Below are 26,554 nucleotides of genomic sequence, written 5' to 3' on the forward strand. Positions count from 1 at the left end.
GAGGCCGACTGTAGGACAGGAGAATACAATCTATTACTATCTGTTATCAGCCATGTCAGGAGGGGAGAGGCCGACTGTAGGACAGGGGAATACAATCTATTACTATCTGTTATCAGCCATGTCAGGAGAGGAGAGGCCGACTGTAGGACAGGAGAATACAATCTATTACTATCTGTTATCAGCCATGTCAGGAGGGGAGAGGCCGACTGTAGGACAGGGGAATACAATCTATTACTATCTGTTATCAGCCATGTCAGGAGAGGAGAGGCCGACTGTAGGACAGGGGAATACAATCTATTACTATCTGTTATCAGCCATGTCAGGACAGGAGAGGCCGACTGTAGGACAGGGGAATACAATCTATTACTATCTGTTATCAGCCATGTCAGGAGAGGAGAGGCCGACTGTAGGACAGGAGAATACAATCTATTACTATCTGTTATCAGCCATGTCAGGAGAGGAGAGGCCGGCTGTAGGACAGGGGAATACAATCTATTACTATCTGTTATCAGCCATGTCAGGAGAGGAGAGGCCGACTGTAGGACAGGGGAATACAATCTATTACTATCTGTTATCAGCCATGTCAGGAGAGGCCGACTGTAGGACAGGGGAATACAATCTATTACTATCTGTTATCAGCCATGTCAGGAGAGGAGAGGCCGACTGTAGGACAGGAGAATACAATCTATTACTATCTGTTATCAGCCGTGTCAGTAGAGGAGAGGCCGACTGTAGGACAGGAGAATACAATCTATTACTATCTGACCGCAGCGTCCGTTACATTGTGTACATTTACATTCTATTCCGTTCATGTGTTAGATGTCGTGTTCACACTGTGCAGTATTCTGATAGATACTGGACATCACAGTGTAGTAATGCAGCTCTGGTAGTGACTGGAGAATAACTCAGGGACATGAAAGCAAAAGATTTTCTACACTTCTCTGACTTCTCGTTACATTTAGTCATTTTCACCTCCATCTTCTTCTTCTTCCTTCAGGATGAATCTTCTGTCGTCTCTGATTCTCCTGGGATCTCTGACCCTGACTCTTGGTTTTGGGTGTCGTCGCCCTGGACGTGGAGGTGAGATCAGATCTACACACAGTGCGGTAATATATCTGGTATCTCCACCAACCTGCACACACGATCTCTAGCACTATATGGTGCTATTATACAGTTCACTATATTGCCAATATATGGCGGTGTTATGCAGTCACCAGACACAGTATATATAGTGTATGTATACATAAATAATCCATCAATCCATCAGACACCTGATAGAGAGCTCTCAATAAAGAATATTATTCCAGTGTCAGATCATGAATCACAGAGCAGCACAGTGACTCATTGGTTGTTACAGTGGTTTAGAGTATAGTACGATGGCTCAGTGATTACTACAATGGCTTAGTGGATAGTACAGTGGCTCAGTGGTTAATGCGGTAGCTCAGTGTATAGTACGATGGCTCAGTGGTTAATCTGGTGGCTCATTGTATAGTATGGTGGCTCATTGTATAGTATGGTGGCTCAGTGTATAGTATGGTGGCTCAGTGTATAGAACAGTGGCTCAGTGGTGAATGCGGTGGCTCAGTGGTTAATGTAGTGACTCAGTGAATAGTATGATCACTCAATCCTATTAATATTATAAATGTGAAAGTTTGTGAGTTTGTGGGTTTGCATGTTCGGATGTTTGTTCCTCAATCACGGAAAAACCGCTCCACCGATTTGGCTGAAATTTTCCACAAACATAGTTAATACACTCGATTAAACAATAGGCTACTTTTCGTCACAATAGCGCACATACGTTTGTGCCAGGACCCCCACAAAACCCAAACTCACACCACCATCTCTGCAATCTCACACACTTTGGACTATAGCAAGCCACAAAATTCCTATTACCCCCTACAGCCTCGCCCCTAACCCCACACAATCTCATATACAGATACTTTACCACTTTGCCCCTCACCTTAACGATACTCCAGGAGGCGCTCTATAACGCTCCGGAGCAGCCATGTTTGCCGACCCCCACCGCTCTGACAATCCGCGACACCACCCACCCATGTCAATACCCCTAGGAAGTCTAATAAATGCAAAAAAAAAGTTTTAAAAAAGTAAAAAAAATATAAAAAAATAAAATAAAAAGAATTAAAAATTCAAATCACCCCCCCTTTCCCTAGAACACATATAAAAGTAGTTAAAAACTGTGAAACACATACATATTAGGTATCCCCACGTCCGAAATCGCCCGCTCTACAAAGCTATAAAAATATTTTTCCTGTTCGGTAAACGCCGTAGCGGGAAAAATGGTCAAAAGTGCCAAACCGCCGTTTTTTCACTGTTTTGATTCTGCTAAAAATTTGAATAAAAAGTGATCAAAGCAATAACATTTCCCGAAAATGGTAGAACTACAAAGTACACCCGTTCCTGCAAAAAAAGACGCCCTATACATCCCCGTACACGGACGTATAAAAAAGTTACGGCCGTCGGAATATGGCGACTTTTCAAAAAATAATTTTTAACACAGTTTTGGATTTTTTTTAAGGGGACAAAATGTAAATAAAACCATATAAATTTGGTATCCCCGGAATCGTAACGAAACACAGAATACAGGGGACAGGTCATTTTGGTTGCACAGTGAACGCCGTAAAACCAAAGCCCATAAGAAAGTCGCAGAAATGCATTTTTTCTTCAAATCCACCCCATTCTGAATTTTTTCCCTGCTTCCCAGTACATTATATAGAATAATTAATGGCGGCATCCTGAAGAAAAATTTGTCCCAGAAAAATTAAGACCTCATATGGCTCTGGGAGCGGAGAAATAAAAAAGTTATGGGGTTTAGAAGGAGGGGAGTCAAAAACGAAAAGCAAAAAATGCCATCGGCGGGAAAGGGTTAACTTCAAATACTTCTGTCCCAAAGTCACTATATACAGTATATACCAACACCGTATATATAGCAGCTCTAATACAAAGTAACTGCAACACAAAAGTCTCACGGATTCTCTGAATTACAGAAAAAACAAGATACAAAGTTACATTTCATATCCCAGACCTTATACACAGTACGAAAACCTTACCCCCGCCTGTATATACCCACTGCTACAATCACCGCAGACCAAGTCGCGGGTACCAGCTAGTAGTTAATATGGTAACTCAGTGTATAGTACGTGGCTCAGTGGTTAATGCGGTGTCTCAGTGTATAGTATGGTGGCTCAGTGGTTAATGTAGTGGCTCAGTGAATAGTATGATCACTCAATAGTTAATATGGTGGCTCAGTGTATAGTATGGTGGCTCAGTGGTTAATGTAGTGGGTCAGTGAATAGTACAATGGTTCAACCAAAGACAATATCTGCCTAGAGCTTGTATATTCTCCGAGGTTTTGCATATACTCCGTTTTCCTCATACATGCCAAAAATATACTATGCTAAATTCCTTCCTATAAAAACAGCGGACCCTTGTGTTGAAGTTGAGCGCACACAATGGAGGATTATGTAGATAATCTGTTTTCCCATAGTCCAAACAGCAGCACAACAGATGGGGTATTCCTGCCCCTGCACGCAATCAGGACAGGTGGAACTTTTGCTCAATCAATAACCTCCCCTATAAGAGGTCACCAGACCTCCCCCTCCACGTGTTAATTATAAAGTATAAATTTCAAAAAAACCTTCAGAATGTCAAACCAAATAAATAGGGAGGGAGCTTTGTGCTGCTGTTTGGACTATGGGAAAACAGATTATCTACATAATCCTCCATTCCCCATACGTCCAACACAGCAGCACAACAGATGGGGAGGTAGCAAGAAAAATCCCCCTAGGGTGGGACTTCCTGACATACTGACGTCAAAACTGAGCGACCAAAGGCAGTTGCCTCCTCGCTAAACCTATCTAGTCTATAATGCCTAACAAAGGTTAGGTGAGAGCTCCAGGTTGCCGCCGCACAGATCTGGTCCAGGGAGACAGCATGTCTCTCTGCACAAGAAGCGGCAACCGCACGGGTCGAATGAGCCCTCACAAACCCAGGCGGCGATAGTCCCTGGGTACAGAACGCCAGAGAGATGGCTCCTTTGATCCATCGTGCCAAAGTTGTTTTGGATGCTCTACATCCCTTATATCTGCCTGCAAAATTTATTAGCAGGTTCTCCGCCTTCCTGAAGGACCTGGAACGTTCCAGGTAGATCTGCAAAGCCCTCTTCAGATCTAGGGTATGCCACCTCTCCTCCTCTGGGGAGGAGGGGGATGCAAAGAATGTAGGTAAAGTAATTGTATGGTTAATATTTTGACCTGAAGGGACTTTTGGTATAAACCCCGGAAGGTATCTTAACTGTACCCTGTCTGGAAAGAACAACAGATAGGGCTCCGAGGCTGCCAGCGCCTGCAATTCCCCTGTACGTTTAGCCGAAGTAACGGCTAGCAGAAACGCCACTTTGTATGTAAGAAACTTTAACCCCACCTCTTGTAGGGGTTCAAAGGGGGGCCCACAAAGCCCCTGTAGTACCGTGGCTAAGTCCCATTGTGGTACTGGGAACTGCACCGAAGGTCGGAGCCTAGTGGCCCCTTTCAGGAATTGATTTATCAACGGATTCTGAGACAATCTGACCCCCAGTACGGCTGAGAGGGCAGCTATGTGTACCTTTAGTGTTGCTGGGGTGAGACCCTTCTCCAGCCCATTCTGCATGAACTCCAATATTGACTCTATTGGTGTTAATGGGCGCTGTCTCTCCGCGCACCATTGCTGGTAAATTCTTCCAATTCTCAAATAACTTCGATTTGTGGATTCTGCCCTCGCACAGGCCATAGTTGTTCTCACGGCCTGTGACAATCCGTTATGTCCGTATAGGGTGCGGTCAACCTCCAGGCTGTCAGGTTGAACCTCTTCAGGTTCTGGCATAGCCGCTTGTTTTGGGTTACCAGGTTGTGAAGAAGTGGAAGCCTCCAGTAATTCCCTCGACTCATCTGTATGAGGTGGGTAAACCATGCCCTCTTCGGCCAGAACGGGATGATGGCAATCACCGATACCTGGTCTTGCCTGATCTTGGCCAATACCCTCGCAATCATGGGAAGTGGAGGGAAGATGTACGCCAGCCTGAACCTCCAGGGTATTGATAGGGCATCTACTGCCAAGGGGTTGTCCTCCTGGTAGAGGGAACAGAACCTCTCCACCTTGGCATTGTATTGGGTGGCCATCAGATCCACCTCGGGGAGACCCCACATCTGAGTTAGTTGCGCAAACACTTCTTGGTTGAGGGACCACTCGCCTGACACCGCTTCTCCCCTGCTGAGCTGGTCTGCCAGCACGTTCAGGTGTCCCCTTATATGCACCGCATTGAGGTGGCTTAAGTTTCTCTCTGCCCAAGCGAAGATCTGATCCGTCAGTCTGAGAAGAGAGGTGGACCTTGTCCCACCCTGTTTGTTCAAATAAAGGACTACTGTAATGTTGTCTGACCTGATCTTTACCGCCTTGCCGCGGAGCTCCTGGGCAAAGTGAAGCAGGGCTTGATACACTGCTCGCAACTCGCGCCAATTTGATGACTGGATCTTCTCTGATTGGCCCCATGTTCCTTGTGCTAGGGTCTCCCCCAGATGCGCTCCCCATCCGACCAGGGAGGCATCTGTTGTCAACAGGGTCCAGTCGGGCTGGACCGTGGACATACCGTCTTTCAGCTGGGACCACCATCGTAGTGATCGACGGGTACTGATGGTCAACTGGACTGGCTTCTTCAGCCCTGTGGGGCTGCGGCTCCAGACCTTGAGGATCTCGCTTTGTAGTGGCCTCATATGCCATAGCGCCCATGGCACTGCATCTGCAGTTGCTGACATTAGACCTAGGACCTTCATTGCGGTTCTTATTCGAACCCTCCGTGTGACCGCCAGATGCTGCACCGCCCGACAAATCTTCTCCTTCCGAGTCTGAGGAAGAGATATCTCCATCCTCTGAGAATCCACAATGAATCCCAAAAACTGGATTCTGGTGGTGGGGACAATTCTTGATTTGCTCCAATTGATCATCCAGCCTAATTCCTCTAGGAAGGTAACTGTGGTCCTTAGGTGGGCAGCGAGAACCTCTGCTGAGTGGGCCTTTAACAGCCAATCGTCTAGGTACGGTATAATAAATACCCCCTGGAGCCGAAGTGCTGCAACGACCGGAGCCACCACCTTTGTAAAGGTGTGGGGGGCCGAGGAAATCCCGAACGGGAGAGCCGTGAACTGCAGGTGACACAGCGTCCCGTTCAGCACAACCGCGATTCTCAAGAACCTCCTGTGTGGCGGAAAGATCGGGACGTGCAAATAGGCGTCCCTTAGATCCAGGGTGACAAAGCTGTCTCCCTGCTGCAGAAATGGTATCACAGACCTGATAGTTTCCATCCGGAAACGAGACTTGAGGACATGCTGGTTGAGAGATCTTAGGTCGACCACCATCCTCCATCCCCCTGATGTCTTGGGGACCAGAAACACCGGAGAATATACTCCGGTCGACCATTCTGCCAAAGGAACTGGCTCTAGAGCGCCTTTGTCCAGGTATTCCTGAACGGCGTTCTCTAGAAGGATCTGCTTCTGACCAAATAATACACGGGTACTCACAAATTTGTCGGGTGGAAGAGACACAAACTTTATTTTGTAGCCCGTCTGCACGAGCTGGAGGACCCATGGGTCCTGGATGAGACGACCCCATGCTGCTGCGAAATGGGCCAGCCGACCTCCCACCGGTAAGGGTGCTGTGTCTCCGCGGGAGGGGAGCCCAAAGGGGTTGGCGTCAGAAGGAGGGCTTCTTTTTCTCTTCCCCGCGAAAGGTGCGTTTACCTGCTCCTCTGCCCTGGGTCCCCGGGCGTCTTTGAAAGGAGCCCCTGGCTCCATATACTCTGGAGAATCCTCTCCCTCTATATGATGGACCGGGTCTACCTCTGGCACCTTGGGGGAGACTCTTCCCCTTGCTGTCAGCCATCCCCTCCATAATGACGTCCAGCTCCTTCCCAAAGAGCCTACCTGGTTCGTACGGGAGTGCACATAAATTGTACTTGGACGTATTGTCCGCTCTCCAGGGCTTAAGCCACAATGGTCGTCTTGCGGCCGTCGCCAACGCCATGGACTTTGCTGCAATTTTTACATTATAGAGCGCCGCCTCTGCTAGATAATCAACAGCCATGGATGTGGAGGTCAGAAACGTCAGAAGGTCGTCACGCGGAACGCCTGCATCAATATCTCTGCGAAGAGACGTTATGTTTCCCCGAAGAAACTGGACCACCTCCCCTGTTGAGATTCCTACTGAGGCCTGCGCTGCTGCAGTTGTATATATACGGCGCAGAGAGCCCTCTGCCCGCCTATCCATTGCGTCCTGGAGATTGGATCCGTCATCCGAAGGTAAGACTGTACGTCTTGATAATTTAGACACGGCCATGTCAACTCTCGGGGTTGGCCCCCAACGATTAAATTCCGCGTCTTCCACCGGAAAGAGTGTACGAAATTTCTTAGAAATCTGAAACGATTTCTCCGGTCTCCTCCATTCCGTCTCCATACATCTTGAGACTGAAGGTTCTACCTTAAATGCTCTTGGGGCCCTTGGGTCCCCTTCCTCGCCCCTATCTGGGCGTACCAACTTCAATAATTTCGGCATTTTTTCTAATGAGAAAGATGGACCTGAAACATCCGACTCCTCATCCGAAGAGATCTCATCCAACACCTGGAACTCCTCCCCCCTAGGGGAGGGGACAGAGGGGAGATCCAAGCGCGGTCGTTTAGCTAAGTGGGAGATAGACTCCTTCATCTCCCTCATTGAGTCTTTCACAAACTCCTTCACCCATGACATCGCCTCCCCAATTTGCGACTCCACTGGCTGTGAAGCCCGGCATTGGCGACAGCGGGAAAAATCATAGTCATCCGGCAAGGGGGTCTTGCAATCCCTGCATGGTAAATGCCGGAGCCTAGGCGCCGACCTTCCCCCACGTCCTTCAGACACCGAGGATGAAGAAGACATCTATAAGGGAAAATAACATTTGTTTCAATATACCTTATATATACCCCCTTGCTGGAAACCATAGGGCGACTACTACCTTCAAACTTATTGCAAGGTCCTTCCAATTTCCCTCAGAATGTGTCAGCAATCACAAACCACTTCTGCACTGCATCAGGTCCCAGTGCAACTGAGTCTTAAATACCTCCCAGAGGGGAGGGAGATCAAGCCCCGCCCCACCACCAGGTGGGGAAGGATTCTGTGCATAATAATAATGATACGTAGTAATATGCCTCTTACCTGCTGCTTTGTATGAGGGGGAAACCTCCCCTCCAACACATACTCACGCTATTTCCCCCCCCCGACCCTGAATGTCAGGGACGGAGGGGACACACGGCCGGAGCAAGGGAGAGTGCACTGCGCATGCGCCTCTCCACTGCCGAACCCAGCTGACCGGAGCGCGCGCGCGCCTAGGAAATCCCCCGGCCGGACGTCCACAGAGAACCAGCGAGCGCACGGAGCGACATCCACAGGCAGAGAGGCTAACAAAGCTAAGTTCTTACTATCACAGGGGGAGAGGACACCGGCCTCCCCCCCCACCACCTGTCCCTGTCCGCAGGACAGAAAAAAACATGTGGAGGGGGAGGTCTGGTGACCTCTTATAGGGGAGGTTATTGATTGAGCAAAAGTTCCACCTGTCCTAATTGCGTGCAGGGGCAGGAATACCCCATCTGTTGTTCTGCTGTGTTGGACGTATGGGGAATGTTTCTTGCTGCTTATAATGTGTTGTAATGTTATGATATTTGAGTAGTGGGTATTGTATACTTTTTTATGGTGGAATGAGTGACACTGCGAGCAATGCCAATCCTTACTAATACAGTAATGGCTCCAAATATACTAAAAGACATTCATATCATATCTATGTGAGACTGAGGATAATAATGGAGGAGGGTAATAATGGAGGAGGGATAATAATGGAGGAGGATAATAATGGAGGAGGGATAATAATGGAGGAGGATAATAAAAGAGGAGGGATAATAATGGAGGAGGGATAATAATGGAGGAGGGATAATAATGGAGGAGGGATAATAATGGAGGAGGATAATAATGGAGGAGGATAATAATGGAGGAGGATAATAATGGAGGAGGATAATAATGGAGGAGGATAATAATGGAGGAGGATAATAATGGAGGAGGATAATAAAAGAGGAGGGATAATAATGGAGGAGGGATAATAATGGAGGAGGGATAATAATGGAGGAGGGATAATAATGGAGGAGGATAATAATGGAGGAGGATAATAATGGAGGAGGATAATAATGGAGGAGGGATAATAATGGAGGAGGGATAATAATGGAGGAGGGATAATAATGGAGGAGGGATAATAATGGAGGAGGGATAATAATGGAGGAGGGATAATAATGGAGGAGGATAATAATGGAGGAGGGATAATAATGGAGGAGGATAATAATGGAGGAGGATAATAATGGAGGAGGATAATAATGGAGGAGGGATAATAATGGAGGAGGATAATAATGGAGGAGGGATAATAATGGAGGAGGATAATAATGGAGGAGGATAATAATGGAGGAGGGATAATAATGGAGGAGGATAATAATGGAGGAGGATAATAATGGAGGAGGGATAATAATGGAGGAGGGATAATAATGGAGGAGGGATAATAATGGAGGAGGATAATAATGGAGGAGGATAATAATGGAGGAGGGATAATAATGGAGGAGGGTAATAATGGAGGAGGATAATAATGGAGGAGGATAATAATGGAGGAGGATAATAATGGAGGAGGGTAATAATGGAGGAGGATAATAATGGAGGAGGATAATAATGGAGGAGGATAATAATGGAGGAGGGATAATAATGGAGGAGGATAATAATGGAGGAGGATAATAATGGAGGAGGGATAATAATGGAGGAGGATAATAATGGAGGAGGGATAATAATGGAGGAGGGATAATAATGGAGGAGGGATAATAATGGAGGAGGATAATAATGGAGGAGGATAATAATGGAGGAGGGATAATAATGGAGGAGGATAATAATGGAGGAGGGATAATAATGGAGGAGGGATAATAATGGAGGAGGGTAATAATGGAGGAGGGTAATAATGGAGGAGGATAATAATGGAGGAGGGATAATACTGGAGGAGGGATAATAATGGAGGAGGGATAATAATGGAGGAGGATAATAATGGAGGAGGGATAATAATGGAGGAGGGATAATAATGGAGGAGGATAATAATGGAGGAGGATAATAATGGAGGAGGGATAATAATGGAGGAGGGTAATAATGGAGGAGGATAATAATGGAGGAGGATAATAATGGAGGAGGATAATAATGGAGGAGGATAATAATGGAGGAGGATAATAATGGAGGAGGGATAATAATGGAGGAGGATAATAATGGAGGAGGGATAATAATGGAGGAGGATAATAATGGAGGAGGATAATAATGGAGGAGGATAATAATGGAGGAGGATAATAATGGAGGAGGATAATAATGGAGGAGGGTAATAATGGAGGAGGGATAATAATGGAGGAGGATAATAATGGAGGAGGATAATAATGGAGGAGGGATAATAATGGAGGAGGATAATAATGGAGGAGGATAATAATGGAGGAGGGATAATAATGGAGGAGGATAATAATGGAGGAGGGATAATAATGGAGGAGGATAATAATGGAGGAGAGATAATAATGGAGGAGGGTAATAATGGAGGAGGGATAATAATGGAGGAGGATAATAATGGAGGAGGATAATAATGGAGGAGGATAATAATGGAGGAGGATAATAATGGAGGAGAGATAATAATGGAGGAGGGTAATAATGGAGGAGGGATAATAATGGAGGAGGATAATAATGGAGGAGGATAATAATGGAGGAGGATAATAATGGAGGAGGATAATAATGGAGGAGGGTAATAATGGAGGAGGATAATAATGGAGGAGGATAATAATGGAGGAGGATAATAATGGAGGAGGATAATAATGACCTCACATTTTATCTTCATATAAGTGACAGTTCTTTCTTTTCTTTTCAGCCAATAATGTAGCAAGATACGGAGAAGCCTCCCAGGTATCGAACTTTCATTTGCAACCACACATAGGAATCGCCAAATTGGCCATAGATGGTGTGAGAGTTACAGATCACATGACGGGCCTCTGCACTCACACCAGGGGAGACCTCCCTCCATGGTGGCAGGTGAACCTGAAGCAGATCTACAAGATATTCAATGTTGTTCTAACAAATCGAGGGGACTGTTGTAAGGAGCGACTGATGGGAGCCGAGGTCCGAATTGGGAACTCCCCTGACAACAATAACCCAGTGTAAGTTCTTCAGAGTCTGACATTTGTCTCCTGGGGTCCTCCAGTCCTCAGAGCCCACCCTCCATATAATACCATCAATGGTCACCTTTACCTTCTTACAGTCTGAACTGAGCTCTTGATGCTCCAGAATCGCCGTTTTCCATCTACATTGCGCAGATATGTAATAGACGGACTGTATATACTGGTTATAGCTATTACATAGGAGCTGCTACATGGTCACCTGTATTCAATGTATAAGACGTGCAAAAAGTAACAGGAGACGCGCTGAAGATAATAGTGCAAACAGAATGGGGACAGTTACTGCAAAATACAAAGTGTCATGTAGTGTGTGTAATATATATATATATGGAGAGAGAGAGAGAGAGGACTTTATCTCTCTATATATACATAGACACATTTTTGCATTTTAGAGAAGCGGAGAGTTATAGAACTGCAGAGAACATCTGGGGGCAGAAGACAGGGGAAGAGTTTCTGTGTGCAGAGGAATGGAAAGCAGCAAGAGATGGACAAAGTTCAGAATAGAGTCAAAGAGAGTGGCTTAAGAGATGATATTATTATTAATAATAAGAAGAATATGAGATGAAAAGAGAGGGAAGAGAAACTCTATGGAACAGTCAGAGAGGAAGAGAGGACAGAAGACACTGCTTGAGTGGAGGGAAGAGGACGGGAGAACAGCCGGGGGACAGAGGACAGGAGAACAGCCGGGGGACAGAGGACAGGAGAACAGCCGGGGGACAGAGGACAGGAGAACAGCCGGGGGACAGAGGATAGGAGAACAGCCGGGGGACAGAGGACAGGAGAACAGCCGGGGGACAGAGGATAGGAGAACAGCCGGGGGACAGAGGACAGGAGAACAGCCAGGGGACAGAGGACAGGAGAACAGCCGGGGGACAGAGGACAGGAGAACAGCCGGGGGACAGAGGACAGGAGAACAGCCGGGGGACAGAGGACAGGAGAACAGCCGGGGGACAGAGGACAGGAGAACAGCCGGGGGACAGAGGACAGGAGAACAGCCGGGGGACAGAGGACAGGAGAACAGCCGGGGGACAGAGGACAGGAGAACAGCCGGGGGACAGAGGACAGGAGAACAGCCGGGGGACAGAGGACAGGAGAACAGCCGGGGGGCAAAGGACAGGAGAACAGCCGGGGGACAGAGGACAGGAGAACAACCGGGGGGCAGAGGACAGTAGAACAGCCGGGGGACAGAGGACAGGAGAACAGCCGGGGGCAGAGGACAGGAGAACAGCCGGGGACGGAGGACAGGAGAACAGCCGGGGGACAGAGGACAGGAGAACAGCCGGGGGACAGAGGACAGGAGAACAGCCGGGGGACAGAGGACAGGAGAACAGCCGGGGGACAGAGGACAGGAGAACAGCCGGGGGACAGAGGACAGGAGAACAGCCGGGGGCAGAGGACAGGAGAACAGCCGGGGGGGAGAGGACAGGAGAACAGCCGGGGATGGAGGACAGGAGATCAGATGGGGTGCTGACCGCTTGCGCATCTATGCAAATCTCTCTGAATATGGGGGAATGAACCGTTGATCATAATGTTTTTCTGTATTTCTCCTCCAGGTGTGGCAGGGTCACCGATGTTTCATCTCTCACCTTGTCATTCTGCTGTAACGGGATGGTGGGTCAGTACGTCAGTGTGGTCATCCCAGGACGCTGCGAATACCTGTCACTCTGCGAGGTCGAAGTTTACGGAGAACCAGTCCCTGGTGGCTGTGGTTATTATGATCCCTGCCATTACTGAGAAATAAATGGATATTAAACCTCATGTCCTAGATTATGTAACTCCATTGTTGTCTTTTCTATTTTTTCAGTTTCTGGTAAAGCTGGGTGATGACCAAAACATTTCCAGGTCCCATAGGGGTTGTCTAATGCCTTTTATCAGAGGAGGAGATCTTGAGACATTTGCTGTATGGGGGGTAAGAGGCTCCATGAGTTCTGCCCCCGCAGGGCACTTGTGTGACCCGTCTCCTCAGACATCTGCCCCGATACATCATTATAGCAGAGGATATATTAGAGACGTATAGAAGGACTACAACCCCCAACCTCCATGTCACTAGTAGTACTCCTGTATCATGGCTGACACTGACACAGAATACACAAGAAGTTCATCCCCATAAATGTTACACTGAATCTAAGAGAGGTCACGTATAAGTTTCCTGTATATCGGAATATAATATAATATAAGGTCTGCAGCATGTTATTCTACCCAAATGCAACTCCCCATAGGCCACCTAGCAGTAGCATTCAGACAGCACAGCAGCTGGAAAGTGAGATGTGTGTCCTCTGCTGGCCTCTAGTGGTCACTGTGAGAACTACAATAAATGCTCCATCACTGCACATTAGGATAAACACTTAGAGACATCGGGGTGATGGCCGCCATATTTCTTGTCACCGCTGCCTCGCCGCACTATTAACCTTTTGTGGACAATATTACACCCCCGATACGTTTCCAGGGTCACAGTCTCCCCTAGATTTCTAATAATGATTCAGGTAATTCGGTGTATCCTGAACTCATCTTATTCCATTCTCAGCCTCAGGAATACAAGAGATGAGAGGAAAACAGCTCAGGTGAGAAGCAATGTGTCCAAAGCAAAGGGCAAAAATCTGACCCTCTGAGGGCTCCTAGGACTGTATCTAACCCCTGTCACATCTGACCCTGTAGCATACCTCCCAACTTTTGAAGAACTGAAAGAGGGACAAATTTAGCCCCGCCCACTTTTGTGTTGACTCCTCCCACTCGTTAATTTTTCATGTGCCCGCACACAGTATAATCCTCCGACAGTCACCTGTAAATTATATGTCTCCCCTCTATCTCTCCCCTAGTTTCATATACACCCTTCATCTGCCCCCAGTTTCATGTCCCCCTTCCATCTCTGCCCCCAGATTCATGTTCCCACATCTCTGCCCCCAGATTCATGTCCCCCTCCATCTCTGCCCCCAGTTTCATGTCCCCCTTCCATCTCTGCCCCCAGATTCATGTTCCCACATCTCTGCCCCCAGATTCATGTCCCCCTCCATCTCTGCCCCCAGATTCATGTTCCCCCTCCATCTCTGCCTCCAGATTCATGTCCCCCATCTCTGCCCCCAGATTCATGTCCCCCCATCTCTGCCCCCAGATTCATGTCCCCTCCATCTCTGCCCCCAGATTCATGCCCCCCATCTCTGCCCCAGATTCATGTCCCCCATCTCTGCCCCAGATTCATGTCCCCCCATCTCTGCCCCCAGATTCATGTCTCCCATCTCTGCCCCCAGATTCATGTCCCCCATCTCTGCCCCCAGATTCATGTCCCCCATCTCTGCCCCCAGATTCATGTCCCCCCATCTCTGCCCTCAGATTCATGTCCCCCCATCTCTGCCCTCAGATTCATGTCCCCCCATCTCTGCCCCCAGATTCATGTCCCTCCATCTCTGCCCTCAGATTCATGTCCCCCCATCTCTGCCCCCAGATTCATGTCCCCCATCTCTGCCCCCAGATTCATGTCTCCACATCTCTGCCCCCAGATTCATGCCCCCCATCTCTGCCCCAGATTCATGTCCCCCCATCTCTGCCCCCAGATTCATGTCTCCCATCTCTGCCCCCAGATTCATGTCCCCCATCTCTGCCCCCAGATTCATGTCCCCCATCTCTGCCCCCAGATTCATGTCCCCCCATCTCTGCCCTCAGATTCATGTCCCCCATCTCTGCCCCCAGATTCATGTCCCCCATCTCTGCCCCCAGATTCATGTCCCCCCATCTCTGCCCCCAGATTCATGTCCCCTCCATCTCTGCCCCCAGATTCATGTCCCCCATCTCTGCCCCCAGAATCATGTCCCCCATCTCTGCCCCCAGATTCATGTCTCCACATCACTGCCCCCAGATTCATGTCCCCCATCTCTGCCCCCAGATTCATGTCCCCCATCTCTGCCCCCAGATTCATGTCCCCCATCTCTGCCCCCAGATTCATGTCCCCCCATCTCTGCCCCCAGATTAATGTCCCCTCCATCTCTGCCCCCAGATTCATGTCCTCTCCATCTCTGCCCCCAGATTCATGTCCCCCATCTCTGCCCCCAGATTCATGTCCCCCCATCTCTGCCCCCAGATTCATGTCCCCCCATCTCTGCCCCCAGATTAATGTCCCCACATCTCTGCTCCCAGTGTCATGTCTCCACATCTCTGCCCCCAGTGTCATGCCATCCTCTCCTTCATCTGCCCTCAGATTCACGTTCCACCTCCACATTAAACTTACCTTCTCCTCCGCTCCCTCGCTGCTCTCTGCGCGCCTCTCTCGCTGACACGGCTGAAGGAAGGAGCTCACACAGGTCAGCTCCTCGCTTCAGCCGCATATGTGTCAGCGAGAGAGACACGCAGCGGCGAAGCGAGGAGCTGACCTGTGTCAGTTCCTTGCTTCAGCCGCATATGTGTTCAACTCAGATCTGCGTCCTCTGGACGCAGATCTGAGTTGAAATCGGGACATACCTCCCTCCAACCGGGACCGTGGGACATGTCACCCAAATCGTGACTGTCCCGCGGAAATCGGGACGGTTGGGAGGTATGCTGTAGGGGATCCTAGGACTGTATCTAACCCCTGTCAGGTCTAACCCTGTAGGGGGTCCTAGGACTGTATCTAACCACTGTCACGTCTGACCCTGTAGGGGCTCCTAGGACTGTATCTAACCCCTGTCACGTCTGACCCTGTAGGGGCTTCTAGGACTGTATCTAACCCCTGTCATGTCTGACCCTGTAGGGGCTCCTAGGACTGTATCTAACCCCTGTAGGGGCTCCTAGGTCTGTATCTAACCCCTGTCATGTCTGACCCTGCAGGGGCTCCTAGGACTGTATCTAACCCCTGTCATGTCTGACCCTGCAGGGGCTCCTAGGACTGTATCTAACCCCTGTCATGTCTGACCCTCTGAGGGCTCCTAGGACTGTATCTAACCCCTGTCATGTCTGACCCTGTAGTGGCTCCTAGGACTGTATCTAACCCCTGTCATGTCTGACCCTGTAGGGGCTCCTAGGACTGTATCTAACCCCTGTAGGGGCTCCTAGGTCTGTATCTAACCCCTGTCATGTCTGACCCTGCAGGGGCTCCTAGGACTGTATCTAACCCCTGTAGGGGCTCCTAGGACTGTATCTAACCCCTGTCATGTCTGACCCTGCAGGGGCTCCTAGGACTGTATCTAACCCCTGTCATGTCTGACCCTGCAGGGGCTCCTAGGACTGTATCTAACCCCTGTCATGTCTGACCCTGCAGGGGCTCCTAGGACTGTATCTAACCCCTGTCATGTCTCACCCTGCAGGGGCTCCTAGGACTGTATCTAACCCCTGTCATGTCTGACCCTGTAGGGGCTCCTAGGACTGTATCTAACCCCTGTCAGGTCTAACCCTGTAGGGGGTCCTAGGACTGTATCTAACCCCTGTCAGGTCTAACCCTGTAGGGGGTCCTAGGACTGTATCTAACCCCTGTCGTGTCTGACCCTGCAGGGGCTCCTAGGACTGTATCTAACCCCTGTCATGTCTGACCCTGTAGTGGCTCCTAGGACTGTATCTAACCCCTGTCATGTCTCACCCTGCAGGGGCTCCTAGGACTGTATCTAACCCCTGTCATGTCTGACCCTGTAGGGGCTCCTAGGACTGTATCTAACCCCTGTAGGGGCTCCTAGGACTGTATCTAACCCCTGTCATGTCTGACCCTGCAGGGGCTCCTAGGACTGTATCTAACCCCTGTCATGTCTGACCCTGTAGGGGGTCCTAGGACTGTATCTAACCCCTGTCATGTCTGACTCTCTGAGGGCTCCTAGGACTGTATCTAACCCCTGTCATGTCTGACCCTGTAGTGGCTCCTAGGACTGTATCTAACCCCTGTCATGTCTGACCCTGTAGGGGCTCCTAGGACTGTATCTAACCCCTGTCATGTCTGACCCTGTAGGGGGTCCTAGGACTGTATCTAACCCCTGTCAGGTCTAACCCTGTAGGGGGTCCTAGGACTGTATCTAACCACTGTCACGTCTGACCCTGTAGGGGCTCCTAGGACTGTATCTAACCCCTGTCATGTCTGACCCTGTAGGGGGTCCTAGGACTGTATCTAACCCCTGTCATGTCTGACCCTGTAGTGGCTCCTAGGACTGTATCTAACCCCTGTCATGTCTGACCCTGTAGTGGCTCCTAGGACTGTATCTAACCCCTGTCAGGTCTGACCCTGTAGGGGCTCCTTAGATTATACCCAGCTCCTTGGGTCTAAGGGGCCAGTTTGGTTTTTGATCCTGCATCATGGTTGACCTTATCTAGCACCATTACCATCTTCATCTTCACAATAAACATCCTCCTCTACATCCTCCAGCTCTTCCTCAAGTCCAGCATCCAGACCCCGCTCCTCATACACCATGTCACATCACCCATGCTGGTCCACAACAGCCCCAGTGTAGTGTGCAAGATGTAGAATCTATTGTTGTTCCTTCTTCCCATGTATAATGACATCACTAATGCTGGATCTGTCCCTACTGACAAATTTGGTGGCCTCCGTAAAGGGCTTGTGGAGGAAACACACATCCTGATAATCTTCCTCTGCCTGATCCCATAATAATATCACATTGTCCCCAACAGTTTCCTCCTCTAGCTGCCCCCATAGTATAAAGCGCCTCTCCAGTTACCCCACAATATAATGGATTATAATAAACAATAACACCCTAATCCCTGGGCAGATTCCTCGTGTGTTCTCTTCTGAGGACTCCAGTGAGCAGCGGACACAATGTAAGTGATGTCACCACATCTCACCTACTGGTCCTGACAGGCCGGGCTGGAGGGTGAAGCATCTGGTGGTCATACATCCTGCGCACCAGCATAGCAGGACAGTACTCGGACTGCAGGGTAGTTAGGAGGTATGCAACAGTTCTGATTTTTGAGGTTTTATCCTATCCTTCCTACTTAATATTATATATACTTAATATATATAAAAAAAATTAAAAAAATCACACAAAAACGGCTGGATTTGAATGAAATTCGGCACACAGATAGATTATAACCTCGATCAAAATATAGGCTACTTTGTATCCCAGTAAATGACATGGCTTCACTACTGTTCTGCACTGCTCCTGCAGCCGCTTATCTCAGGTCCCAGGTCTGTTATCTCTCTATGTAACACTCAGCTAACCCTCAGTCCATTATGTACAAGCATCTGCATATTATCTGCCACATTGGCAGTTTGCTAATATTAAACATAGCGGGAAAAAGAAAATCTAATTTGTTGCAAAATTCTAAAACAATGAGTGCTATGAAGGAGCCAGAAGTCACAGAGTTCTCCTCAAGCGGAGCTCAGGGGATCATCGGCGCCAACAACACTCTCATTATATGGCGTCCCAGCGAGCTGCTGAGATACTGGAACAATCACAGGTACAGTGCAAGGAACAAGCTCAGCAGCAGGAAAGCTTGAGAGCTGCCAAAATGGCGGAGCAGGCAAACCATTGACGGCAGCAATTTGCTGAACATAGGCGGATCATTGACACCAACAACATGCAGATGAAGTCACAGGCAGGGACTAGTCCTTCATATCTTTAACCCCTTAACACTCTGGTCAGTAATAGTATGTCCTGGCAAGTAGCACGTTCGCGCTCAGGTCAGTACTATTACTGACCAGTAATGGCGCGGGCACAGAAGCTGTGCCTGCGCCATTATACCCGGCACTCGGCTGCATTACAGAGCCGAGGGCCAGGACGATCGGCGGTATTAACCCTCCCGATGCCACGGACACATGTCCGCGACATCGAGAGAGTTGCGATACATGTGGACCCCCATGGGCACCCCCCGCGGCGAGATCGGGGGGTGCTCTGATGAATTTTATGTAGCCCGGGGTCTGGTTAGTGACCCCGGGCTGCTAGGACCCCTCTTACCTGCTTGGATCCGTGCTGCGGGAAGTGAATCTATGCGTCTGCATAGATTCACTTCCTCTATAGCCTGCAATACACGTGTATTGCAGGCTATAGTACTGGACCAGCAATCAGAGTATTGCTGGCCCAAGTACACTAATAGGACAAATAAAAAATGCGAAAAAAAGTGTAAAAATAAATAAATTCATAAAGCCCCAAAATTCCCTTTTTCTATAGCAAATGAGTTAAATTAAAAAAAACCTAAAAAATAATAAAAACATTGCATATTTGGTATCGCCGCATCTGTAACAACCTGTACCATAAAACTAAAACATTATTTCACCTATAATAGATAACCTATATAATCTATAACAATAGAAGAGACCCCCAAAGTGACACCCCCCCCCCCCCCCAATCATAGGAGCTACTGGGACATAATAGGGAATTTGGTGCTCCCAATGTCCTCTGCACCGCTTATATATTACCTCTTCACCATCCCCTTTGCAGTCACGTCCGGGATACTATTACTCACTACACCCCCTGATAAATTCTTTGAGGGGTGCAGTTTTCAAAATGGGGTCACTTTTGGAGGTTTCCCACTATTGTGGTCCTTCTAGGGCTCTGTAAGTGTAACATGGTATCTAAAAGCCATCCTAATGAAATTGCTGCCCGAAATCCCTAAAGGTGCTCTTTGATTTTGAGGACACGTATTGAGTCACGTTGCACAGAAGGGCCACATATGGGATATTTCTACAAACTGCAGAATCACAGAAATAAATATTATGGTAGGTTTTGCTGTTAACCCCTTCTTTGTTACACAAAAATGTGGTTTGAAATGGGAAAATGTGCATAAAAAAGTGACATTTGGAAATTTCACCTTCATTTTGAATTAATTCCTGTGGAACACCTAAAGGGTTAATAAAGTTCCTATATACAATCTTGAATAGTTTGAAGACTACCGTTTCAAAAATGGGGTCATTTATGGGAGTTTTCTATTATATAGGCCCCTCAAAGTCACTTCACAACTAAATAGGTCCCTAGAATACAAAATCTTGAAATTTTCTTGAAAATCTGACAATTTGCTACTAAAGTTATAATAAGCCTTCTAACTTCCTAGAAAAGTAAAAAGACATTGAAGAAACAATGCCAATATAAAGTAGACATATGGGAAATGTTCATTAGGAAGAATTTTGTGTGTTATGACTGTCTGTGTTTTCACAAGAATAACAGAAACTATCAAAATTGATAATTTTATGTGATTTTCAGTACATTGTCCTTTTTTTAACAAACAAACGCAAAATATAATTTACCAAAATTTACCACCAACATAAAGTACAAAGTGTCACGAAAAAACAATCTTGGAATCACCAAGCTCTCTAAACAAGCAGACCTAAAGGATAGGTAGGGGAAGAGCTGCAAGAGGCTAGGGACTGGGACGCTAAAGGTGGTCACCCCTACAGAAACAAGGGTGCAGCTGCAAAACAGAAAACTAGGACGGGATGTGCTGGGAACAAACAAGCAGCACAACATACACACAACAGGAGAATGAGGAGAGGAACAGGGAGGAAAGGGTTAACAGGACAGGGGCAACATGAACCTGAACCCTAAACAAAACCTCACTAATACCCCGACAGTGTCAGGCAAACAGACTATGGAGGACAGGGGTTGAGCAGAAGAATAGAGGGGAAAAGAGACTCTCACTCCAGGTAAGACTCACACCACTTCCAAGTCAGTTCCTTCACTGGGCAACTTCCAAGTAACTCCTAACTGGGCCACAAATTCTGGTTGGTAACAATGAAAATCGGTAAAGACTGAAGCCAGCCCTCTGACTTATACAGGCCGCAGAACAATCCAATAGCTTGGTCAAGCTCAAATCAAAGAAACCTCAAGTGTAAACTCAAGGCAGATACTCAACACCGAAACACATAGCTCAATGGCAAGAAAACCACCAGAGAGCCCCAGAACACCGGCCCAAATCCCCAGCCACACACCACCAGAAAACACACAAGTTTTACAAAGTACTCAGGTCTTGACAGTACCCCCCCCCCTCAGCGGGAATCCCCCGGATTCCTGGGCCGAGCCCTATCTGGATATCTCCGGTGGAAGGCAGCCACCCGTCTGGGTGCAGCCACCTCAGAAGCCCGAACCCACGAGTTGTCCTCCACACCATATCCTTTCCTGGCGACCAAATACTGGAGAGATCCCCTCAAGTACCGTGAGTCGATGATCCGGGAGATCTCATCCTCCCCATCAATATCCAGGGGTGGTGCCACCAAAGATGTATCACCTGAAGAGCTCACCCTCTTAAGAAGGGACATATGAAACACAGAATTGATCTTCCATGAGGGGGGAATGTCCAGTCTGACTGAAACCTCATTGATGACCTCCGTCACCGAAAAAGGACCAATAAATTTAGGCCCCAATTTCTTTGAAGGAATCTTTAGCTTCAGATTCTTAGACAGTAACCACACTCGGTCACCCACCACAAAGTTCACCTTTCTCCTTTTCCTGTCCACAACCATCTTAGTTCTACATGAACAGGCTACCAGATTTCTCCTCACCCTGACCCAGACATCCTCCATCTTATTCAAGAAGGACTCCTCCTCTGGTACCAAGGACTTTACTCCAGAAAAGGGGCCAAATATAGGGTGCTTACCACTGCAACAAAAGATCGGAGAGCAGCCCACCGCTGAAGAATCGTGATTATTGAGAGCAAATTCAGCCAAAGGTAAGAAATCTACACAATCATCTTGGTTGTCCGACACAAAACAGCAAAGGAACTGCTCAATATCCTGATTCTTTCTTTCTGTTTGCCCGTTGGACTTGGGATGGTCCCCGGAGGAGAAGGATAGATTTATACCCAGCCTGCGACAAAACGCTCTCCAGAACCGAGCCACAAACTGAGAACCCCTGTCGGAAACAATGTCTACTGGAACCCCATGCAAACGGACAATATTCTTAACAAATTCCTTTGCCAGAGTCTTAGCTGTGGGTAGCTTTTGAAAAGGAATGAGATGGCACATCTTACTGAATCTATCCACCACCACCCAAATCACCGTGTAACCTTCCGAGCGCGGCAGATCAGTGATAAAGTTCATAGTCAAATGTGTCCAAGGACTACCGGGAACAGGTAACGGGTGTAATAGGCCTGCCGTCTGAGCATGTGAAGCCTTAGACCTAGCACAGACTGCACATTTGGCCACTTCTGCCCTGCACCCTGGCCACCAAAAATTCCCTGTGATTAACCTTTTAGTCTCGGCGACCCCAGGATGACCGGCTAGCCTGGAATCATGACACTCCAACAACAACTGACCCCGTAAATCTGGAGGAACAAATAATTTACCCCGTGGGGTACCCCTAGGAGCTTTGTCTTGGCCCGTTAGGATCTGAGCTTCTAATTGAGTGTCTAAGGCTGCTAGCACAACTCCCCTCTTAAGTACAAGCTCAGGTTTATCAGCTTCATGGTTAGGGGTCGGACTCCTTGAGGGAGCATCTGCTCTGACATTCTTAGTACCGGGGACATCGGTGACTGAAAAGCTAAACCTGGCAAAGAAAAGCGCCCACCGAGCCTGTCTAGCATTTAGGCGTTTAGCCGCATCTAAATAGACAAGATTTTTGTGATCCGTAAGGATCTTAATAGGGTGTCTCGCACCCTCCAAAAAATGTCGCCAGTGCTGCAATGACCACTTAATAGCCAATAATTCACGGTCCCCAATGTCATAATTCAACTCCGCAGGACAAAACTTTTTAGAAAAGAAGGCACATGGATGAAGATGCCCCTCTTTCTCCTGAGACAGTACCACTCCAACACCCACGGACGAAGCATCAACCTCAACTATAAAAGGTTTATTTTCGTCTGGTTGGATAAGCACAGGAGCTGAGCTAAATCTACAAGGCCTCAAAAGCATCCACTGCCTCCACTGGCCACTGCGAGAGATCTGACCCTTTCTTTGTCAGATTGGTTATAGGTTTAGCAATCACAGAAATAATTTTTGATAAATTTCCTGTAATAATTGGCGAAGCCCAGAAACCGCTGTAGTGCTGTCAAGGTCTCAGGCCTTGGCCAATCTAACACAGCTTTAACCTTTTCTGGGTCCACAACTTGGTTAAACAGGTCTGGTATCAAGGGCAGGGGATAAGAGTCCTTACCGTAATCTTATTTATCTCCTGGAAGTCTAAACATGGACGTAGACCTTCGTCCTTTATCTTCACAAAGACAAACCCCACCGCCAGGGGAGACTTTGAGGGTCTAATGTGACCGGCTTCAAGACTCTTGGCTATATACTCCTTTACTGCCTCGCGTTCAGGTATAGACAAGTTAAAGAGGCGACTCTTAGGCATAGACGCCCCAGGAATAAGTTCTATGGCACAGTCATACTCCCGGTGAGGCGGTAAGGTCTTAGACTCAGATTTACTAAAGACATCATGACAATCTGATATTTCAGCAGGTAAGGTACAATCCGTTATTGTGGCAATCATGGCGTCACCACACTCTATAACACATTCATTGCCCCAGGACAAGATAACATTATTGGGCCAATCAATTATAGGATTATGTGTCCTCAGCCAGGGAAGCCCCAAAACAATACTGGCAGGGAAATTAGGTAACACAAACAGGTCAATCTTTTCTTGGTGATCAGGCTTTAAGCATAAATAAAAATCAGCCACAGACTGGGTAATGGCAGTAAGACCCGATGAAGAATTGTCACTGGCAGACACTGGGATAGGGAGAGACAATTCTATTAACTCCAAAGAGTTGTCTTGTGCAAACTTAGCGTCAATAAGGTTCAGCGCTGAACCAGAATCTATAAGGACATCGATCTCCTCCCTGTTACTGCACAGAGAAGATTTGCCACTAAACAGAACTCCAGAAGATTTTATGAACGCCAATCTAACCGGACTAGATACAGACGTGTCATTGGGAGAGGGAGATTCTCTCTGTGTAACATCCGCACCAGGTCTGCCATTAGGACGTCTCCCACAATGATCAATAAAGTGGCCTAATTCTCCACAATAGAAACACTGACCAGTCTGACGGCGCCATTCTCGCTCTTCGTTGCGATTGACCACCCCGATGCATGGGCTCATCAGTAGATTCAGCTGGGCGAGAAGGTTCAGCCGATCTGAAGCACCAATCCGTATCCTCAGTCTGCCTCTCCCTGAGACGCCTGTCAGCCCTTATCGCCGACAGCATGGCGTCCTCCAGAGATTTAGGCTTTGGGAAAGCGACCAGAAGATCCTTAATCTTAGCATTTAACCCAGTCAGGAAAAAACTTTTTAGTGCTGAAGAGTTCCAAGTGGTGTCTGCTGCCCACCGACAGAACTCCGCACAATAGGTCTCAGCGTCCATCTATCCCTGACACAAGGACCACAGCATAGATTCAGCAGTAGACTCCCGATCAGGGTCCTCATATAAAAGGCTGAGAGTCCTGAAAAATTCCTCCACAGACTGTAGGCAAGGAGCGGAGGCTGGCAACGAGAATGCCCACGTCTGTAGAGAACCCCTAAGCAGAGACATGATAATGCCAACCTGTTGTGATGCATCACCAGAGGATTGAGCCCTGAAATACAATATACATGCATGCTCAAAACGAAAAAATCCTGCCGGTCCCCGGTTAAAGGTCCATTAAGGGTCCATTGTTCGTGGAATGACTACTGGCCTGGCTTCCATACGCTTGTCCATTTCGATGACCTTCATAGTTAGTCTCTGCATCTGTAATGTCCCGGTACTGCTCGTCCCATTCGCTTTAATAGTCCTTGCAGACCGAGATGGTATGGACATTTGCATATAAGGTAAAGAGTTTCCTCCCCCTTCATTCCTTCTATATATTACCAGAGCCAGCACACAGGGGGTCTATTAATGTGCCATCTTGTGGATGTTTTTTGTGAACTACAACTGCCTATACTTGCCATTGTAATTTGAGTTGCCAATGTGAAGGTGTGTCCATTATGATCAGGTGACCTTCAGGACCAATCAAACTCCCTTGACTGGCCTGGAGGAGGAGGAGTTACAGCCCCTTCTAGGGGGGTTGGGGACCTTTTGTCTGGGTCTTTTGTGTGGAGCTAGCAGCAGTAGAGCAACACATGGAGAGCTGAAAATGGCAGTCAAGCCTCAGAGCACTCCAAACAGAGATGTCTTCTCCTCTGTACTCAAGATTCTCCTCAGAGAGCGTTTTCCTCTGAAACTCCAAGCCTACAAGCACTAAAGTTTATGGAACTGTTTTATCCATACATCTGGGACTTCACACGTATCTCTCTATTCAAGTAAGTCTTTGGGACAAATCTATATTTAAGAAGCCCAGAGCTAGTCTGGCAGAATTTGAGGGTCTTCCGCTGCTGGCACTTCTAGTCGCTCCCCTACATATGTGTACCCAGTTTGTTGAGGACTAACCCCCTGGATACAGGCCATCTTTACAAGTATATACAAGTTTAACTACCCAAGCAACTATTAATTAAACTATTCAAAGCATTCCTGCTCCAAGCTCTATCACCTGCTCAATTGGACACTGCCTACAAAGATCGCTGTATTGTATGTGAAGAATTACTCCATATGTACATTTGTATTACCTTGTCCTGCTAGTAAAAGAGCAACGACTACCCCCGAGACCTGGTTGTCTGTTGTCATTGTCAGATATCACGTGGGGGTGGGTAGTCGGGGACACCAAAAAGGAGATTTTGTGCACATTTGGGACCCAGGGACCCCCTGAAAGCCGGCCACATCTGATATATTACCCGTGATACCAGCCCTGGCCCTCCTGAGTGTTACACATCTGTCTCACCACATCTTCCAGGGACGCCATGATACAATGGACAGATGGATTTTTTGGGCCGGTTTTACTGTTACGTTCGTGTCTATGCCCAGACCAAGAATCCGGACTGCAGACTGCACTGCTAAGGCAACAGGGGTGGGAGACTTTCCCTGACACTATGGCGGCTAGCTAGGCCCTGCCTGCGGGTGGTGGTCGGCTGTACCCAAGCTAGCATTGGCCCCGACAACTCCTGGCTCTCTAACACGAAGGCCTAGCCGACAGATAGGGTGAGAGCTACAAGAGAGCGAGGGACTGGGGGTACTAAGGTGGTCACCCCTACAGAAATAAAGGTGCAGCTGCAGACAAAACAGGATGGGATGTGCTGGACAACAGACACGCAACACAACACAATACACAACAAGAGAATGAGGAGAGGGACAGGGGAGAGGAAAGGGTTACACAGGACCGGGGCAAAACAAACTGGAACCCAAACCTCACAAATACCAAGATAGTGCCGGGGAACCAGAACTGAGGACAGGGGAGAGGAGAAGTGTGGAGGGGGAAACCAGACTCACACACAAGGCGATGCTCACACATAAGGTGACGCTCACACACAAGGCGATGCTCACACACAAGGCAACGCTCACACACAAGGCCACACTCACACACAAGGCAA

The 26,554-nt window shown here is 48.0% G+C and overlaps 1 protein-coding gene across 1 annotated transcript; it reads left to right on the top strand.

The window, feature by feature from the left end:
* Positions 1 to 998: 998 nt before the first annotated feature.
* LOC142188420 (pentraxin fusion protein-like) lies at positions 999 to 13,121 on the top strand. The gene is made up of 5 exons (XM_075261826.1): positions 999 to 1,050; positions 4,828 to 4,848; positions 10,994 to 11,279; positions 12,851 to 13,005; positions 13,102 to 13,121. Exons 1-5 carry the CDS (start codon positions 999 to 1,001, stop codon positions 13,119 to 13,121), a joined length of 534 nt encoding a protein of 177 aa, XP_075117927.1.
* Positions 13,122 to 26,554: the final 13,433 nt, after the last annotated feature.

The sequence above is a fragment of the Leptodactylus fuscus genome, unplaced genomic scaffold, assembly GCF_031893055.1.
Source record: "Leptodactylus fuscus isolate aLepFus1 unplaced genomic scaffold, aLepFus1.hap2 HAP2_SCAFFOLD_441, whole genome shotgun sequence".
In the NCBI taxonomy this organism is placed as follows: Eukaryota; Metazoa; Chordata; class Amphibia; order Anura; family Leptodactylidae; genus Leptodactylus; species Leptodactylus fuscus.